The sequence below is a fragment of the Sinocyclocheilus grahami genome, unplaced genomic scaffold (assembly GCF_001515645.1).
Source record: "Sinocyclocheilus grahami isolate Dianchi unplaced genomic scaffold, SAMN03320097.WGS_v1.1 scaffold37.1, whole genome shotgun sequence".
NCBI lineage: Eukaryota > Metazoa > Chordata > Actinopteri > Cypriniformes > Cyprinidae > Sinocyclocheilus > Sinocyclocheilus grahami.
The window spans coordinates 4,437,495-4,459,730 of NW_015505216.1; the positions used below are offsets into that span (position 1 = coordinate 4,437,495).

Below are 22,236 nucleotides of genomic sequence, written 5' to 3' on the forward strand. Positions count from 1 at the left end.
TGTGTGTGTGTGTGTGTGTGTGTGTGTGTGAATCAATCATCAGCATTTTTGAAGTAATTTATGTCTGTTTAATGACATATTAGTTTGTGACATGATCCTTAGCTTGATTTATGGTAATATTGTGGTGCCGGATGTTATAGAATATCTCAGATTCCCATTTCCCCTGTAGATTTATAGTGTTTGACATTCAGAAGTATCACTCATGTGTAATTGAGTGTTAAGAGAAGAATAGGAAGAGGATGTTATGGGCAGAGCAGGTCAGAGCTGAACAGGGACCTGATCCAACCTCCAAATGTGTGTTTATTTGTGTAAATGCATTGTCATGGAAAAATGCCAACAGGCACTAACAACTAACTAGCCAAACAGCAGTCCACCATGGACTGAGAACAGCAGTAGATCGATACTGTGAAAAAAAGTAACACACTTCTCTGCTCTAATTGGTGCAGGGGAGTATAAGGTAAAAGATAAATGCTTCACATACTTGACATTTTCCCTGGACTATGATACAGTCCAGAATATGTGTGTGTGTGTGAAGGTTGTCTCATTGATTAGGTGTATGGAATGACTGTAGGACAGTAACAGTAGCTGGCTCTGTAAGCACAAGTGCAAACCTACTAAAAATAACAGCTGAGTTCGTCCTGCTAGTTTCTTCTGATCTGTTTGCAGCTCCTTCTTGTCTTAACACCATCAAAAAGCTGTACATTTATCTATGATATGTATAAAACAGCTAGGTCCATGAGCCAAGACACTGCTGCAACTGTAGTCAGTAATGCAGAAACAGACAGTTGGCACGAGCTGGTAGCGTGCTTATGGGATAGAGCAGGGGTGGGCAAACTTGGCCCTTCCAGGCCACTTTCCTTCAGAGTTTAGCTGCAACCCTAATCAAACACACCTGAACCAGCTAATCATTGTCTTCAAGACTACTTGAAGGCTACAGGCAGGTGAGTTTTTATCAGGGTTGGATCAAATCTCTGCAGAAAACTGGCCTGGAAGGACCAAGATTGCCCATCACTGGGATAGAGGGATGTAGTGATTAAAGACTTTCACAAAATGAAAGAAGTGGCTGTAGAGGAATCAGACCTAATGAGGAAGGGGACCCGGTTCATTTGATTGGTCAGTATTTATTGGTATCTAATATGCAGCAATTTTTTTGAATCTTTTTTTTTTTTTTATAATTTCTCCACCTTTGACTTTCCGTTTTGGCTAAGGTGACAAGCCTTCATATTAGGTGTGTTCAGTTCGGCTGGCCTTACCAATTGGTGTGATTTGCTTCTTGCAGTCAGCTTCATCTCCGAGTGAAACTTGCACATGGTTTGATTTCTTTATCTCAGATGATGTGGATTAGATGCAAGATCTGCCAAATAAACATACATCAACAGAAACATTTTATTCAGTACTGTTTCTACTGCTTCTGTATGTACAAGAATAATGTTCAACATATTATTTAAATACCAATAAAGTGGAGTCTATATATTCTTATCAATTTCATTGGTGGTGTCGGAAAAAATCAGATACAATTTCTAACCAATCCATATTTTCTTAGTTTTGATTCTCCCCACCAGGTTGTCTTAAAGAAATAGTTTAACCATAAATTAAAACTTGCTGAAAATTTACTCACCCTCAGGTCATCCAAGATGTAGATTAGTTTGTCTCTCCATCTGAACAGATTTAGAAAAATTTAGCATTAAATGGTGTAACTTTAAACTGCTACTTCTGGCCAAATCCGAGTCCATAATCCATATAAATGCTTCCTTAACGCTGATATATTTGTTTAGAACTGTGTTGGACTGTTTTTGCTTGTAAATGGTCGCTTGTATCTGTGCATATTTCTCTCCTGATTCAGACAAGATGACATTTTTTAAGCAATGCTATGGATGTAGGACTCATATTTTAGCCGAAAACAACAGTTTGAAGTTAAAAACGTCTTAATGATGAATTTGTTTTTCACAAACATTCGGCTTTTGACTTCACAAGATATTAATTGATGGACTGGAGTCATGTGGATTACTTGTGAATTATTGTGATGCTTTTATCAGCTGTTTGAAATCTCATTCTGGCGGCACCCATTCACTGCAGAGGATCCATTGGTGAGCAAGTGGTGCAATACTAATCCTACCCAAAATATTTTCACTCAATATTGCATTAATTACCACCTACTGCTGTTATTGTAACCTGCAGAAGGAGTAGCTGTAAAATACCCACAGGCTGATAGTCTCTCTGGAATGTGTGAAAACAGACAAGGGGAGTGATACAAACAGTGAAAAGTCCTAGTGCTGTTAAACAGTATATTAGTACACTTGGAGTGGTGCAGTCCTTGTCACATTACGGAAGTAAAATGGCTTGTAAATGGATCCTTTTATGAACAAACAAAAATAATCTCTACCAAGAGACTTTATTTCTTCCCTTGCTCTGACTTTGAATCAAGTTTTGGTCTCATCTTACATGAGATTTGTTTTCACCAAACTGTCTACAAGCCATTTTTAATGTCTAGGGAATGGCTACAAATGTGCACACAGAATCTGTGAGATACTGCGCTGCAGTTTATTGAAAGGAAACTGCAGATGCTCCATCAATATCAGCATTAAATCATTCCAGATCAGCACTCGGACAGCAACTGTGCATTTTATACTCTGTATCTAGAAGACACTTAATAAAACAAGTTTCCATTTGATGTAGACAATACATTTACTGCAAGGGACAAACTTTAGGCCATCTTTCTTCCGAAGGCTCACCACAAGACAAAAGAGCTCTCATGTTGTCTGAATGAGCCTGTTTTCTCTGCTGCTGTCTGAGTACTTATTGACATTACAGCTGCAGCTAATGACCTGTTACTTGTCCACCAGCCCTGAATTGCATATATGAGTGAGAAAGAGAGCGATTGAGAGGTTGTCTTGCACTAATTCATCTCTGTCTCATTCATATTTTCTTCATCTTGTGCCCTCTTCTCCACCCTTTCACATCCATTAGCTCTTCTATTCTGCATGCCTGTCATTTATTTCATCTCTCTCGTCGCCATATTGCGATATTTTCGGTTTTGGTATCATGCTGGTTAGATTACGCAGATTATAGATTATATTTGGAGGGAAATTCATCCCACTCTGCAGTTAGTGGGCAAATGGCTGAGGGTTTGTGCTCACCGAAGCAGATGTTTCCATGTTTAATCTACATGTGTTTCCACGTGGCAGCAGAAAACGGCCTCATATTAGCAAACTAACTAACATTATTGATAGATTTATAATGCAAACATTGTTTTTGTAGTTGCAGTAAATTATAAGGGAGGTTACGGGGCAAAACTATTGCTCTTAAATGGAGCATGGACTGTCTGGCTTTAAAGAAACTGGCATGTACTTCTAAGATATGTTTTTCAGATGACGCGCTTTCCAGATCTTAATGTATTTAACAGAGTCAGCTTGCTTTAAAGCAATGCCTGGGACCAGCTGGATTGAACATGATATTAGGTTATTATACTCAGACATTTTTTGTAAATGTTGGTGACGTCCCAAAGGAGCTCATTTAATGAACTTTAACCCAAAAGTAGAAACAATAACATTTCTTCTAGCATTTAATATCTATTTTCTCAGTGCTGAACTCGTTCATGAACATTTCAAAACCACTGTAGTGCATGTATGGATGTTTTTGAAAATGAGGCATTATCCCTTTGGTGTTTGACCTTTAGCCCAAAGGAAGTGATGTAAAGAGAAAGGAAATAGTGGTATGTATGCTATGCCAGATGTGAATTATGAGGAAACAGGACGTTAGCGCTTTACAAGCACCATGAGATGGTCTCAGCGACCAAAAACAGCCTCAGTATCCTCATCACAGCTCATAAACAGAGAAAATGGTAGTTCATGTAACATAGTACAGTACAATTCAGAGCATTTCCTCTTTCTTCTTTCCTCCAGGGATAATATAGCACAGTATCACAGATGTTTCTGATGCACATTCATATATTCATACTATATATAAACACTGCTTTCTAAGGGCCTCGAAATACATTCAATATTTATAGCAAGTAGTCAACACTTGTATAATTAAGTTTTTAATCTAAGTCAGAGTTGAGTAATTGTTGCTGGTTTAGTATGACGTTTCTTTCTTTAGCCCGGTAATTTGTAAAACACACAAAATCATATCAGTCTTCCACAAAAAAGCAAGTCTCTTCATCGCCAAAAAACTGAACAACGTAGATTTACGACAGGTTGTAGGGACCACAGAAGACATGCTGGGGTCGTGAACCCTGAGACCCCTCCCTCCTCCTGTCCCAGACACAGACAGTGGGGTTCAACCATACGAGTCCATATTAATCTGGGATTTTTTATTTAAACTTGGAAATACACAAAAGGCTTTGGGATTATTAGAAAGTATAAACAAAGAAACAGTATGACGTAAAATGACTAAGAGAGGTCATTTAATGAAATGAAAGTAAATGAGCGACACTGATCAAGTGACTCTTTGTACAGAAGGTCGGAGGCTCTTCTTCTCAAAGAAAGCTCAAGATGCTCTTTGAATCGTCTCAAATCATGCTGGATCATATGACAATCAAATTCAAATTTAAACACCAACTTGTGGGGTTCATGCAGCTTGAGTGCTGTTGTTATTAAAGCAAATACATGCAATTGTTGTGCTGATAATATAAATTCTAATGAAAATGAAGAAATATACAAAATTTAGGCATTTTCATTATGGGACTCTATTTGAACCCCACTGTACATCTTCGTAAAGAAATGGGAAAGACCCACACACAGCTTGAATTTATAGCATAACATTAGATCATTACATAAAAACACACTGTAGTACTAAGTGTAGTTTTTACAAGCTAGCTGCCGGGCTTTATTACGAGCGCTGCATGGATGATGATGATGATGATGATGAGAGAAGCAGATGGGAAGGACTCTGCTGGAGCCATATACACGCTTGATTTAACAACTGTTTTGCTACAATGCATAAGAGTGACTTTAACATAAAAGTAAATAAAAAGAAAAAGTTTTTTGAGCCCAAAAGAGCTAAGCAAAAGGGCAGCAGAATGGAAATGATGTGATAAATAACCTACATGCGGCTGTGTTTTCGCACAGAGCTACAGTCTCCCAATCGCTGTATCTCCTCTTATCTTGTGGCTTGCATGGGGTTATTGGGATCATTTGATCTGGTTTGGTGGTAAGAGAGGATAATGGGCACTGGAGGGGATTCTGAGCTAAACACTCTCTCTCTCACAAGCACGGACACACACACACCACACATTACAGTTAGGAATGAATGCATCAGTATAAAACACAGATGCATTGAATGAGGAATACACTACCATTCAAACATTTGAGGTTGAAAATATATATTTTAAAATAAGTCTCTTATGTTCACCAAGGCTGCATTTATTTGATCGTAAATACAGTAAAAACAGCAATATTGTGAAATATTATTGCAATTGAAAATATTATTTTTTTCATTTTAATATATTTAATATATTAAAAAGTATATACTTAATATATTACAATTTGTATTTATTTATATTTAATATATTTTTCTTAGATGGCAAAGCTGAATTTTCAGCATAATTACTCCAGTGTTCTGTGTCACATGATCCTCATAAATTATTCTAAATATGCAGATTTCCTGCACCAAAATAAATAAATAAATAATACAAATATCATTACTTTTCAGGCTACTCCACATATTGTGGACCACTACTGCCCTCAAAACTCAGATATACACAAAATCAGCAAAACATCTCCTGCCTCGTTTGATTTATGTGTTGAAGAAACACAAAAAAAGGAGCTTCGAGTATTGCAAAAGGCTCTCTCTTTTTCTTTCTGTCTCTCTAATGACAGCCACATGGGCTGCTGAGTCATTGAGTCAGTGGAAGGGCCCAGTGCCACGTTCTCTGTGTTTTCTCCAGCACCAGCAGTGTGTTTCTCATTGCCCCGAGGACGAGGAACTTTAAGGTGCTGGCTGATGGTCTGCAGCTTTCCAGAACTCCCTAACTCTTCAATTCAATACAGTTCGGTTTAATCAACAAGACAGCATACAAAAGCAAGGTTTTGTTTTGTCTTTGTCCCGCTGTGACCTAATGTACTCCACCGCTGACTTTCTTAACTTGATCTAAGTGAGCACAGAAGTTAAGTCACTGTTTGCCATGTCTCCAGGCAGGTTTGTCAATGTGCCGCCGGTCGGCCAATAACAATGAGCCAGCTTGAGTCCACTTCCTACTGTATATTTACTTGACAGTCATTTCACACCCAAGTCTTCCCGCAAATCAAACTAACATACCAAAGACAGGCAGCTTCAGTTCTTCAAGGAAGTCAAGACGGAAAAACACAAACATGAACGCTTTTGTGAGCTATTTTTATTCATTGTTTCTAAGTAAGACTTTAAATCCAGCATTGTATTTTTCTGTGGTAAAATGACCGGTCTAAAGCAGTGGCCTTTAAATCAATACTACATTTGCTCGTCCGTTTGCCTGCATCTCATTGATTGATCTGTCATGACCACAGCGTGACCTGCAGAGACTGAAGCGCCTATGTTTAATCGTCACATTCTGCAGGTTGCATTGGTTATAGTTCCCAATCTGTAACCTCTGACCTCTCCAGCTCCCATTTTCCAACATGCATGATTCATAACCATCTCATGTTGTGTCACTCTTTCGGAGAAAAGTATTTTTGCCATGATTTCTCTTTAGTAAACCATCGAAGAGTCAGTATGTGTCAGAATATACACTAACAAAAGTTCCATGGTAATACCATGTTTTTTTTTTAGCTACCATGGTTTTACTGCAAGTCTGTCAATCAATGGACATGTCATTTACTACAACTGCTAATAATTTAAAAAATCATGTTTTCAGTGTTCATGTGCTGTATGTTTACTGTGCATTTGCGGTGTATATATTTTAAAATATTTTTGTGGCAAGCAATAAACTTTCAGTGTAAAATTACATTACGATAAAATGATTACTGTAATATAAAAATCAACTTTTCATTATTTATACAGGTAATTTTTATATTGGATATGCAGAGTTAATGTTTAGTTATTTAATAATGACATTTTTATTTAAGCTGTTATTTACACATTTTTAAAACATTGTTTTCCAATTTTTGACCGAGTAAAGATAAAAACCATTTTTAACCCTTTAATGTTAAAATGCTAGGCTACATGTGTCTCTCTTGAGAATGAATGGCTGTTAGGCTACATAAGCTATAAAGTTTTTCGTTATGGACAGTGTGTTTTGGACATGTACCATGGTTATACCATTAATAAAGATATGCAAATGTAACATGATACTGAATGTTTCATTTGTGTAGCCTATCATAGGGTGACCATACGTGCCATTTTCCCTGGCCAGGATTTCTATATTGCCTAAAATATCTAGGTTTTGGCTTTGTTTGCGAGTGCAAACCGATCGGTGTATGGCATCAAAATACCATACAGACGGTTCCTTATGCTTTCAAAATGCTCTCGAGGTATTTTGATGCCATACACCGATTGGTTTGCACTCGCAAACAAAGCCAAAACCTAGATATTTTAGGCAATATAGAAATCCTGGCCAGGCCGCTTCCTGGGAAAATGGCACGTATGGTCACCCTAGCCTATCATGATATGTATTTAATGTGATTTTTACATGGTAGCCCAAGAATATCATGGTCCATTGCCAAAAGACACATATAAAACGCACTATTTTTACTAATCATTTAATACCACGGTATTTTCATCTGATTCCATCACTTTACCATGGTCGTTTTTGTAGCTGGCTGCTAGTAACATATAAAGCAGTCTTGGCAGTTGTATCTTTCTCTCTACACGCTCATACTTGACTCACCTTCCTATTTTCTGTTATGTCTTTTCGTTCCCGTCTATCTTTTTATCTGGGTACAATGAGGGCTTTGTTTTCCTGGCCTTGAACGTCCTGCTACGTCACGGTTTCCGAACGCGACGCAACGCAAACGCGACGCAAACGCTAAGCGGCGTTTCGCGTAATAGCCGCCAGAGGGCGCGCCGCGCCACTCGTTACCACACACAGATTAATGCAACGCGTTGTGCTGTAGTAGGACAGGCCAGTGGACGAACTGAACGGATTTGCATCGGGGCGAGGGAAGAGGGAGGGCACTGCGGGCAGCCCAAACAACGGGAAAGAGGCGAGGGGACGGAAGAAAACGGGATAGGTGAAAGCCACGGTCCAAGATAACTCGCTCAAAGCAGAATTATTTTATACACATCTTTATCGCGACCCCACCGGAACCCCCTCTCGGTATCCCCCTTCAAAACAATTTAAGCTGTCCAATGAATGGAGTTGCATTTTGCCTTGTTGGAATACCTCCGTATCCAGAACACGAAGTAAGTAGCCTTCAAGACTTTTCCCTCACTCTAACGCAAAGCGCGCTGAGCGTCGGATGCTCCGCAAATGTTTGTGTAAAGTCGAGTTGAACATCGTTGTGTGTGTGTGTGTGTGTGTGTGTGTGTGTGTGTGTGTGTGTGTGTGTGTGTTAAACACTAGTGTTGTTTCAGTCAGAGAGCATGATTTCCTGAGAGGATTAAGTAGCGTGGCTACAGTGTATACAAACAGATGACACCGCTATTCTTACAGAAACTCGTTTAAACCGCGCGCTTGGGTTAATGATCGCATTTTACCCTTCAGTAGCGTATGAAGCGTGTATTTACCGTGATAAACGACTGAAATGGTCGAACTGTAATATAAAAATCACATTGTTGTTGTTGTTGTCAACGCTGCCGTGAGCTCAGGATTCGGCTGCACAGCCTGTCAATCAATCAGTGCACAAGTCATTCACGTATTTCTCAATGATTTAACTACAGACTCACGAGTTCAGTCTGTTGGTATTGTTTTCTGTGCATGCATATCTTTTTTTGTGGTAAACGATAAAGGTTAAGTGAAAATGCTCTTCATAATTAGAAACACGTGTTGTGTGATGTGCAGAATCGACTTTTCCTTATGACTAAATGTAAAAGTTAATAAACTGGTATTATTTACAACTTTTTTCTCTCCTTTTATTGCATGTAAACATGGCTGTTACATAGAAAGTTGTATGATTTATTCCAACAGTACATTATTATTATTATTATTGAAAAAAAATCCTTTAGAAACCATCTGAATTTACAGATAAACACATTTATCTGTAGATCTGATATTAAAGAACTGATATTGGTGAAACTGATTATTGATTTATGCCATAATATCACATTATAATATCACAATATCAAATATTCAGTGGTTTCTAGTATAGATATTATATACATTGAGATTCAGAATTATTTTGTAAATGACTACTTTGCAGTTTGATCTGCTTGACTACTGACGGTTTTAAACCTAGAAAATGAATTGTCTGTTTTCTTTTCTGGACGTTTCACTCTCCAGCAGGCTGCTCTCCTTCATCTGTAGCCTGTGTCTGTTTTTATTTATGAGGAGGGAAAGAGGAACCGTTTATTTGTAAACCACTGTATATTTGAGTGAGAGAGTGTGTATGTGTGTGTGTGTGTGTTGTCCATGTGTGTTTGGGTGTGCACCCGCACATTACAACATCACCCAGGGCTATATAGCTTTACTGTACGTCTCAGATCTTTTCTTTGTCATAATTCTTGTTTTACGGTTAGAGGTTTTCCTCTGCTCTTTTATTGGACCCTGTTGATGTGAAATGAGGAAGGAAAGAATGTTTATGCGTGTAGTCGTCAGGACTAAATGTTTTTTGTGCATCGTTAGCAATATGTATTCCATAATTTCTCTTATTGTGTCTGTTCAGTTACCTGAGATTTTACCACGCTGTTGGTGTTTGCAAGCCAAAATCGTTGTAGAGGGATCTTGATTTGCACAAATTATTTAGACGTTAAAAATGTCTGAATTATCAAATCTGAAAGCTTCTTCTGTTACCGAGTCAAATTCATTGCAAAAATCTTTTTCTGATTCCGATTCTATTATGAGCCATTTTGGTGTCTAAGGATTTCAGTGGCTGTATGAAGTCGGTTCACACATGTCCTAACCACAGGTAGTATCTCTTTGTGCCCTACAAGTGGAGATGGAAATATTGAAAGTAGTTTGAGTTCTGAGAACATTAGTGATAGATGAGCTGCTGATTTAGACATGCTATTTAGCTATAATCTTATTTTTGTGAGGCGTTTTGCTTGAAAAATGGGATTGTTGTATCTTTATTTTGAATACTTGACACTCGCTTTAATGTTTCAGAGATTCTGTATGTTAATAGACCTGTTAGACATGTTGTTGATTTGTTCTTTGTTGTTGTTGTTTTTTTCATAAACGGTATAATATTATAGTGGCATAATAATCTCCTAGAGTGTGACAGTAAAGTAATTTATGTGAGGAATTGAGTCTGTGTGTGAATATGACATGAATGTCCCCAACCCACACAGAGAAAGAGAGAGGGAAGATATTTACAGAGAACAAGAAAAGATCAGAGAGGGAGATATTTTCTCATTATGGACCCAAATACACTTGATAAATATAGTCGGGTGTTGTTTTGCTCAGAGGGTGTGGTACGAGTGTGTGTGAGAGAGAGAGAGAGAGAGAGAGAGAGAGTGAATGTGCTGCTCTCTCTCCCAGTCATGCCTAATTGAACCCTGATTCAATTATCACAGAGCGGTTAGGCAGAGAGTAGGGGAAGAAAGATGAAGAGAGAAGAGAACATGAGAACACACTTCACTTCATTTAGAGAGATCAGCAGACTGCATTTAGTGTTCACAAACATCAGGTCAAAGCAGTCACAGAGGGAGATATTTTCTCATTATGGACCCAAATACACTTGATAAATATAGTCGGGTGTTGTTTTGCTCAGAGGGTGTGGTACGAGTGTGTGTGAGAGAGAGAGAGAGAGAGAGAGAGAGTGAATGTGCTGCTCTCTCTCCCAGTCATGCCTAATTGAACCCTGATTCAATTATCACAGAGCGGTTAGGCAGAGAGTAGGGGAAGAAAGATGAAGAGAGAAGAGAACATGAGAACACACTTCACTTCATTTAGAGAGATCAGCAGACTGCATTTAGTGTTCACAAACATCAGGTCAAAGCAGTCAGTCATACGCACAATGAACACTTTCAAAACAATTTTGTCAGTCTGTTACTTAATTCATTAGAAGATTCAGCCTAGAAGGTCTGAATCAAGCCTGGAAGGTTCTCACAGTTGTACATGTGCAGTTTGTGCTTCCTGACATTTCTTGTCTTATGTATTTTGACAGTCCCTTCACAATCACTTGTAGAGAGAGAGAGAATGAGAGAATGAATGTGTGCAAAACTACAAACTTAATGTTTAGGTCTATGAGAGAGGAGAGGGTGAATGTAGAGTAGAGGTCCATGTTTGAAACATCGTCACACAGGCCTCCAGAGCTGCTTTACACACTCAACTCTCTCTAGTTGTTTCATTCTTTATTCATTACTTTTGGTTTGGTGCATTTTTTTTTATGTTTTGGAAGAAGTCTCTTATGGTCACTGGCTCACTGCCATTTATTTGATCAACAAACAGTAAAACAGTAAAATTTTAGTACAATTTAAAGGAAATGCTTTCTATTTTAATGAATTTTAAAATGTAATTTATTCCTGTGATGCAAAGCTGAATTTTCAGCAGTCATTACTCCAGTTTTCAGTGTCATTATCCTTCAGAAATCATTTTAATATGCTGATTTTGTGCTTAAGAAACATTTCTTATCAATGTTGATAACAATGGTGCTGCTTCATATTTTTGTGAAAACCGTGACACATTTTTGATGGGATTCTTTGATGTATATAAAGTTAAAGAGAACAACATTTAGGCCTATTTAAAATACAATCTTTTATTAGCATTATATCTTTACTTTCACTTTTGATCAATTTAACGTGTCCAATATTCAGTGGGGTCTAAATGTCTATAATCGTATTCACAAACTGTGATTTTTTTAAATTGTAAAAATGTAAGTTAGTTATGAAATAAGAAATATTTCACATTCGGCAATACATAGGTCACTAATCTAATAAGTAAAGTAGTGACATTCATCACTCTTTGTACAGAAGGTCAGATGTTCTTCTACTTAAGCTCAAGGTGCTTTTTGGATCACATCAAATCATGCAGAAGAGCGTCATCATCAGGTCTGATACAATTGTGACCCTAGACCAAAATTGTAAAAATGTAAGTTAGTTATGAAATAAGAAATATTTCACATTCGGCAATACATAGGTCACTAATCTAATAAGTAAAGTAGTGACATTAATCATCACTCTTTGTACAGAAGGTCAGATGTTCTTCTACTTAAGCTCAAGGTGCTTTTTGGATCACATCAAATCATGCAGAAGAGCGTCATCATCAGGTCTGATACAATTGTGACCCTAGACCACAAAACCATGCAGTCATAAGAGTCAGTTTTTTGAAATTGCTTTCCATTGAGGCACTGAAAAAAGTGTTTCATTCATCCAATTAAAAAAATTTAGGGTAATGATTCACATCTATATATTTTAACTTGAGCCAATGAAAAATAAATAACTTGATTTTTAATAAATACATTTTCTATGTCTATGAAAACTATTTATAAAACTTGGCACAAAGTATATTTTTCTTGTTGAAGAAAGTCAATTCATTTAAATTCAATTTTTGATCCAAAACAAAAAAATATATAGATTTAATCAAAACAAACATTCTCATTTAAGAAATGTCTTTTTATAGTTTTCATAGACATAGAAAATATTGTTTAGGGCAAGTTATTTATTTTTCATTGGCTCAAGTTTAAAAAATATATAGAATTTGTTTTAAATTGGATGAATGAAAATGTTTTCAGTGTAATTTCCAAGTTAAATCTATGTCAGTTGTGTTATTTTTCCAATTTGTTAAACTAGAAAATTAAGAAAAAAAGCAAACAAATAAAGGAACATTCATGCAATTTTCTGTTTTATTTTAAGTCAATTCCAAATGTTAATTTAAAAACATGAGTTTTTTATCTGAAAACATTTCCCCATAAAACATGAAAAAAATAGTTGAACAAACTAACATAAAACAGTCTATCTCAGAATCAAAACAAACGGCATCAAAACTATATGGTTTTATTCCACTCTGCGTTCACATCCGAACAGAGGGAGAAACAGATCGATAAAGACATTATCAAGTCAGTTAGATAACGCTGTTGTCAAATACTCAAGATCATATGCTGCGTTCACACCATGTTCTATTTAGAGCTGTTCATGTCCTTGGACCGGGAACTGTGCGTTTCTACGGCAACACTATCTATGCCTAAATTAATCCGCAGCAGTCATGTACAGTCATGTGGTACAAGTAGAAGCTCTCCGAAAATTCCCAGATTACAGATGGTAATTATGAGTTCTACAAGGACATGAATTCTTTTTCCAAGTTGGAATCTTGTAATTATGGCAAATGCAACATGTGATGAATGCACTTATACGTACCTGGTTTACTGTAAAAAGAGCTGGCCTTTGGGTGATGTCAGACTTGTCGTTGACATCTTTTCTGTGAAGAGCAAACATTAAAGTTACAGTTTTTATAAGGGGATCTGACTTAAGGGTTTACATTTAATTGTGCAGTGCGCCAGTCAATAAAGTGATCCTCCTCAGAACAGGTCTCAGTTAACCCACATGACACACAGCTGCTCTGGAGTTTTGCTGTGAGGTGGCATAAGTGTACATTTTAGTGCATAAAGTAATTTAAATGTATGTACATGCCTGATGTGAACAACACCATTGTTTCGTTCTTGTATAACTTCCATGTTTGAACATAGACAGGGTTTCACAGACAGGGTTTGGCTTAAGCCAAGACTAGGCCTTGGTTCAATTAGGATATTTAAATAACTTTTATAAAAATGCCTTAAGAACTTTAATGGTGTGCATCTTGAGACACGGCAATGGCACCGACATATTTTAAGATGTGTCAGTACAAGATATTTTCAGTTAAGATGGCTTGAACATGCATTTTAGTCTGAGACTGGCCTGTGAATCCAGGGGATAATGTTTATGTAACGTTAGCTGTGCTCTCTTTTCCATTTCTTCTTCCTTCCAAAACAAAATAGTCGTTAAGAGGGCTCTGAACCTAGATAGAACAGAAGTATATTCATCCGTTTTTGTATTTACACCGTTAATTAATTTAAACGTACTCTTTCAAACAACAGCCATGTCTATTATACGTGGTCGTTTAATTATTGCACTCACCATATTAGTGCCACCATCGTCTCTCCTCCGTCGTTTAGACAAACAACAATTTTCGCCGATCACAAACAGTCTCTCGAGGAAAAGAAAGAGCGGCAAAAGGTAAATGGCGGAAAATAACGTCCATACAACTAACTTATCTAAAACAAAGTTTCCACCTTCTCATCCTCAGCTCGTTGAATTCACACACAATCACACAGTGACAAAATGGTGTCGTTAACTGACTCGCAGCTAGGCCTGTCGCAATAATCAATATATCGACTTATCGCGCAATATATGTACATGACCTCAATAATTTTTGGTGACGCAATATATCGCCCATTATATTTACTTAAAAATTAATGTCACCATGTTTTGTACATTCCACTCGTGCCTGTGTCTTTTGCAGCTTTTCGTACATAACGCGGTGTAGTCATGAGGTGCTAGTTCAAATTTTAAAAATGCTTCTACAAAAAAAAAAAAAAGTTTCATCTGCAGATATGATCTTGTTTAGGGATCTGTGCCTTTGTGCATACGGACATCTGACTGCTAAGTAGTGATTGTGTTTTTCAGAAATAGTGTGCACCCTTAATTTACAGAGAAAAGAAGGTCTGGGAAAAATCTGTAGATGGAAAAATCTCCATACGAGTTCTTTGTGGATTTTTCTTTTTTATACTCGTTACTTTGCACTTTTTGTTAGAAAATATTTATTTACTTTTTATTCAGCTTTTTAAGGTATCTAATGTATTGATACTTAATTTACATGATCTATATATTCTTGAAAATTAAAAGTTTGTTGTCATTTGGAAGTGTGTAGGCCTTCTTGCATTATTATGCTTTTATATTATGATTATATATTCAGTGGCATAAAATGGTCTTTAAAATGACAATAATATAGCTTATCGCAATTATTTCTAGGGCAATATATCGCACAACAAAAAGTTGTTATCGTGACAGGCCTACTCGCAGCACCAGTGTGAGGAGGCATGGTCATGATATAAATTTAATAATGTGAGTTAATCTAACCTTGATATTTTACATTCGTCAAAACAAATATGTTTTAGTTGAGCTCTTAATGAAAAATATTTATATTTATCAATGTTTCGAACTAAAAAAATATTACTTGAAAAATAAAACAAATAATGGTAAATTTAATTGAAAGACAATTTATTAATTGGATGAAGTACTGCTTGAAAAACGTTTTTTCAGTGTGTATGGTTTGTTAGGATAGGACAATATTTGGCCGAGATACAACTATTTGAAAATCTGGAATCTGAGGGTGCAAAAAAAATCTAAATATTGAGAAAATGGCCTTTAAAGTTGTCCAAATTAAGTCCTTAGCAATGCATATTACTAATCAAAAATGACGTTTTGATATATTTATGGTAGGAAATGTACAAAATATCTTCATGGAACATTATATTTACTTAATATCCTAATGATTTTTGGCATAAAAGAAAAATCTATAATTTTGACCCATACAATGTATTGTTGGCTATTGCTACAAATACACCCGTGCTACTTATGACTGGTTTTGTGCTCCAGGATCACAATTGTGGATGGATGGCTGGAAAAAGAGACAAGGAAAGAGGATAGATGGGTAGATAAATGGATAGATGCAAAGATAGTCTGATAGAACTCCTTTTAGAAGATACTCAAATCAGTTCTAAAAAATGTTCATTAAGAGTGATCCAGGATTTCAATTGGTCAGACTGACACAGAGGAGAGTGTTTTAGATTCTCTCTCATCTCATGCCAGTTCTCAATGCATCTGTGAGTTTGGGAAATTGTGCGGTGAATCAGGAATTGCTGTACACCGATCCATGACGCTATTAACCCAAATTTAGAAAGGCTTCCTTTCTGAGAAGTCTGATGGTCTGCGTGGGGCGAGATGACACACACCCTCCGCCAGTGGTTTATACAAACAGAAGAAGAGAATTACAATTGATAATAATTGAACTTATCGAACAGTTCTCATCAACAGCACAACAGTGGCTTCCTGTGACATACATTGAAATGGCACCGAGCTACACCGCTCTAGCGCTCCACCCTTCAGATATCGCTGACTCATCGTATTGAAATGCAAGGGCACAGTATAAAACATGTGTGAGCAGTTTGCTGTTATTCACTGCAGTATTATTGGGACTGTATTTGAAGAATGATCGCTGTAGGCTTTAGATGTTGAATGCAGAGCCCCAGATGGGCGTTGGCCTCCACTGCTGTTCCCAGTGGATGACAGCACTCACATAATGGCTGCTTATTGATCTCTTTCTCTCTCGCGCTCTCCTTCTCCCCCTGCCAGTCTCTGTAACTTAAAGTGAACCTGATGAGCCATTACAGAAGTGCTTGTTAGTCATGTAACTCTCGGTCTCGGTAGCCTGCAGTCAATCCAGTGACCTGTGTTTGATGGAATAGCCATGACAGTGACTCAGTGACCCTGACCACCCATCGCTATCAGCAGCTCATCTGACTGATGGACTCATGAGTTTGTTTTTTGCACGCATGTTTGTGTATATGAGTTTTCTTTTGGGTTGCAGTCATTCATACTACAGTAGTTTTCCTTACAAAAACGTACCACATTAACTATTGTTTCTACTAAAATTATTCTTTTTACAGTTACTGCTGTAAAATAGGGAGGTTGTCTTAATTTCAGACATTAAGTATCCTGCATTGTAATGTTATACTTCATATAAAAAAATTTCAAATAATGGTTTTCTACAATGAGAAATCATTACAGTCAGTGTATCTTTAATGAGCTTTGCTACGCTATAAAAATAGGTTGCCAGATATTTGCCCTAAAAATATGGTGACAATGTTTCTTGGATTACACAAGAGCATATTAGGCTACTTGAAGTATCAAAACATGCTTTTTAACCTTAAAAAGAACAGATAACCCCCATAATAATATTGGTGGTAAAATAAAAAGAGTTAATCATTAGGTCATATATCTATCTATCTATCTGTCTATCTGTCTATCTGTCTATCTGTCTGTCTGTCTGTCTGTCTGTATATCTGTCTGTATATATATATATATATATATATAATACACACACACACACACACATACATACATACTTGCACAGTGCACGCACACACAAAAATATATATAAGCTTTCTACAATTTTTCAAAATTTCAGGCCAGCAAACCTTTTGCACATTTGATTGTAATAACAGAGCAAAAGCCAAAACTTTCCATTTCTGTCAGTACAGAGTGGGCAGAGGGCAATTTTTGTAAGTATGTTGAAAATGCCTCTCTTCCCACTGGAGTACATTCCGGTGTGCCCTGCAGAAAGAGAGAGAGTGGGAGCCGAGAGCAGAATTAAAGGAATAGTTGGGCAGGGCACAGGGCTGTTGTGCTGTGAGGAGATTCACACAATGACTCTCTCTTTCAGCAGAACACAGCAGCTAATGCAGCTCAGCTTGTTGATGGTACACAGCTGGTGTGTGTGAGAGAGAGGAAGGAAGAGAAGACAGATCAGACTGTGTGTTTAGCTATAACTCATTGGGCATGAGGTCATTGTCCAGAGTTTATCCATTCCAGTGATTTGAATCTTTACTGAAAAGATTTGTTCAGTGATCCTTTCTGTAGGTTATGTCAACACAATAGTAGAACCAGTCTGTCTATTGTAAGGGAATGATTCACTTAATAAATTAGTTCAAACAGATTCATTAAGATGTTAAAAAAACTGACTGATTCACGACCAAACCAGGTTTTACTACCCTTTATTAAAATCTGCATGACTGCAGATCTACTAATTTTAGCATCATGAGCAATTTCTCTTTATTCTTCAAATTTGGCAACTTTTTGACAATTATCAAGCTTTAGATAAAATCAACAATAGCCTAAATAATGGATTATGATTTGAAATAACATCTTTATTCATTTTAATGTGCATGGTTATCAGTAATTGTTATTTATTTCATAAATTGGTCAATTTTTTGGACATGAAATTAATTCACATACCGAACCCACATTCAGTCAGTCACTAGATCCTTGGTCTTCAATTAGATGCCTCAGTTTGCTTCGTTTGTTCACATATTAGATACTGTTGAGATGGGTCATAAAACTTGTTCAGCGCCACTTTTGAGTAATTTATTCGATAGGTCCAACCAATTAAGTTCTTCTTTACATCTGGCACTCAAATGCTGTTTGCTTGCGCCACAGCAGACATGTACTTGTTGTTAGTGAATGAAAAAAATAACAAAATGAAAACAATTTGTTAACATAATCTATTTGTTCATAATTGAAACACCACTAGTGGCGTTTTTATTCTTCTGCCAAGATGTGGTGGAACAAGGCCGGTTAGTCTTTATCACAGCCCATGTGCTGTCAGCCTCTTTTTTTTTTTTGCGTATCTTTGTGTTTTTTGGATTTAATGAGTTTATTGGTTTTTCCTTAACAACTTGCACACTTGTTGACCTCAGAATCATTTTTATCTTTATTTGTAAACAAATACACAGTTTAACAGGCTCACATTCTGTATATGACTGAACATTCAACTCTTGCCCTATAAGCACAAACATCCCTCTCTCTGAATCTGTTAAGGGATAAGATGTTTTTCCCTAGGGAAGCGTGTCCAGGCAGGCCGGGATTGGAGCCTGGGACTTGCCTAGCTGGAGCGGCTGATGGAGAGATAACAACTCTCCTAACACAACTCATTTATCTCATTCTCTTGCATGTCTACCTACTCCTGTCATATTCTTCCTTAGTTATCCATCAGAAAATCATGTTTTAATTCTTGAAGGAACTATATTCTACACTTTTTTTTTCTAGCCTACTTATAATGTTGGTCCATGTTTTTTTTTTCATCAAACAATTTAATTTAAACGAGCATTTTCAACATTTTTAGAATGATATCATTCGTTAATGTGCCTTTAAGACATGTTAATGACCCCTGATTGGAATTTGCAGTGTCCTGCTTAAAAACATGCAATAAAACAGCACTTGAAGTTAGGGCTGCACAATTAATCGAATTTCTAATCGCAGTTACAATTATGGATGCCACAATTACGTAATCATTCAAAGCGGCAATTAATCGTTCAAAGTCCGCTTATGTTATTCTGCACGCTTAAGATATTTTTTTTTTCTATCTACATGTTTTCTTAAAGGGGTCATATGAGGTTGCTAAATTTTATTATTTAATGCATTATTTTGTGTATTTGGTGTAATGAATGTGTTTATGCGGTTTAAGGTTAAAAAAACACATTATTTTCCACATACTGTACATTATTGTTTCTCCTCTATGCCCCGCCTTTCTGAAACGCGTCGATTTTTACAAAGCTCATCGTTCTGAAAAGCAAGGTGTGCTGTGATTGGCAAGCTATCCAGTGCGTTGTGATTGGCCGAATTCCTCAAGCGTGTGACGGAAATGTTACGCTCCTTACCATACTGTGATGCCTTGTCTGGCCGGAGCGAAGAGACAAAAACATTAAAATCCATTATAAACGAGGCATTTGTTGTGTCCAGTGGCAACATAATTACGGATTATATGACTTATACTGTCTTTTAATGCGTTGCGCCGCGTAAACATAAAACCATGTCTGCATTTGTGATCGGAGAGATGACAAACAACAAGCGCTACTCTACACTGCTCAAAACTAGCGTTTGAATCATCAGTGGCAAATTCTTTAAATATAAAAAACGTACTTACAGTCTGTGAGTCAGAACAGCCGGCATTGTAGTCTACTCTACCAGGATCAGTAAACAGTCCTCCATAAAATGTGCTGCACACATCTGAATATTTGGGTTAAACTGTTCTGGGACAGTGTTGTAAATACAACTTAACCACTGATTTCTAGTCGTGTCCTCTTTTGGAAGGCCAAACAAAGTAGTTTCGCTTTCACCACGAAACGCAGCGTCACACACAGTGACCTAAAGTGAGCGGCGGCGGCCTAGCGTGAGCAGAGGCTGGGGGCTAGAGTGAGCGGCGGCGGGCTAGAGTAAGCGGCGGCCGGCGGGCTTGCGGCAACCACATGTGACGACCCTATGTACACAGTTAAAGGTTAACAATAACATTTAATTGATATCAGTGAGTCCTACATTACATAACAAAAATGCTGCTTAGCAAATGTCTCCAGAGACAGTTGTGTAAAACATGGTAAATGAGTCTCTCTTTTGAAAATTGTACGTTGAGATTCAGATTTTTCTTCTTTCTTGAGCTACAAAGTTAACAGTAGTGTTGCCATTTTGTTTTAAATTTTGATGAATTTATGGCTGTAAGTAGGAATATCCCACATCCGACTTTGAAAGGAGTGCAGGAAACCTCCACATACATGTTTTTCATCAGTCTGGGCCAAACGTGGGTGGTCATATGTTAAAGTGCTCATGGATTGTGACGTCAATATCATCATTATTTCTGAATGACCCATTTTTGAAGCTTAGTTTCCATAAAGACTGAATGGACTGGTTAAGGAGCTTTGCATCGTGAACATTAAAGTATGTCAGTGTAATACAACATCAAACTCTTAGACCAAAGAAAGCTCAGCTTTCCATGATATGGCCCCTTTAGCAAATCTCAGCAATTCGTGACCTTTCTTTATCAGTGAATCTTCTCTTTAGCTTGTGTTTTTTTTTTATTGGACATGCTGTTGTTTGTTATTTCCACCACTAACATTCCACCATACCTCTGTCTGTCTTTTCAGTGACTTTCTTTCTCAAGATCAATCTCTTCTTTAAGCTGTTGCCTTATTTGGTTATCTCTCAGCTGAAATCTATGAATACACATTTCTCTGCCTCCCTCTTCCTCCTTCCAGTCATCTTCTCTCGCTCGCTCAGCTGCTTGTGTAGGTCTGACAGTTGTGTTTTCTTTTAACACGGGAGTGTAGCTGAGAGGTCGGAGGAGTTCCACAACCTAGTGAGCTGCCTACTTTGGAAAATGTATTAGTGATCATAGGTATGCTTATGATGCAAAGGTGGTTTCAAAAAATATATACCAAAATTGGTTTATTGCGTTACATATCTGTCAGACAGTCAAAGTGTGCATTTTTTTGGTCCAGAATAAGCTACAAAGAATATCAGAATTTATTTATGCCCATCACATGATGTTTTTATCTAGATCTATTAAGTCATAAAAAAATGATGAGTTTTTTTATAATGCCCTGCAGACCCTCACAACTATGTGTCAAGGTCACTTAAAATATCAGATAATTAATTTTTTTTATGACAAGGCAAGGTTAGTTCAGGTAATTTATTTCTGTGATGCAAAGCTGAATTTTCAGCATCATTACTCCAGTCTTCAGTGTCACATGATCCTCATAAATCATTCTAATATGCTGCTCAAGAAACTTTTCTGATTATTATTATCAATGTTTTCAGGATTTTCTGATGAATACAAAGTTAACAAAAACAGCATTTATTTTATTAATAGTTTTATAGATTAATATAGATTTATAGTTTTAATTAAACTAATATAATAGATTAATCGTTTTTTACGGGACCGTCCACAGCATGTATTAGTAAATGGGAAAATGTCAGAGAATGTGGTTTTAAACACTGGCCTTCCTCAGGGGTGTGTTTTAGCACCAATTCTATTGTCTATTTATATAAATGAAATTACCTGTGATACTGACAATTTGACGCTTATAAAATATGCAGATGATATGGCACTGGTGGGACGTGTAAATGATATCCAATCATTAGATACTTACCTCAGTTTTGTTAATTTTATAACATTTTGGACAGAGGAGAGTTCTCTGCAGCTTAACATTAGTAAAACTAAAGAAATGTGTTGTGGGGCTAACAACATACGAGCACTCCGTGAACCTTTGTTAGTTAATGGAGAGGAAGTTGAACAGGTGGGATCTTTTAAATACTTAGGTACTGAGATTGACTCCCAATTTTCATTTGATAAGCATTCAGATAATGTTTTTAAAAAGACTTATCAACGTCCAGGCTTATTGAGAAAACTGAGGAGTTTTAACATTGGATATTCTGGATATTCTAATTGTTGTATATAAATCACTTATCGAATCTGTTCTTAATTTTAATGTCGTGTCCAGGTTTAATTCTGTCTCTGTTAAAAGTATAAATAGACTTTTAAGGATTATAAATGTGGCGAGTAAAATAATCGTTGAGAGACAAACACCTCTCACTGATCTTTTCACTGTGGCACTAAAAGGAAAGCCTCTGTTATTGTGTGAG

At 36.9% G+C, this 22,236-nt stretch overlaps 1 protein-coding gene across 2 annotated transcripts in view; it reads left to right on the top strand.

Annotated features, from left to right (window-relative positions):
• LOC107581737 (rho GTPase-activating protein 23-like) overlaps nucleotides 1–22,236 on the top strand; it is an 86,418-nt gene that overhangs the window by 1,949 nt on the left and 62,233 nt on the right. Inside the window, exon 1 of one of the 2 annotated variants that reach the window (XM_016267385.1) lies at nucleotides 8,064–8,316. The exons of the other annotated variant lie outside the window; for it this stretch is intronic. Within the exon in view, the coding sequence (XP_016122871.1) occupies nucleotides 8,263–8,316 (54 nt within the window). The 5' untranslated portion in view covers nucleotides 8,064–8,262. Of the gene's footprint in view, nucleotides 1–8,063; nucleotides 8,317–22,236 lie in introns of those variants that run through there. 2 annotated transcript variants of the gene reach the window in all.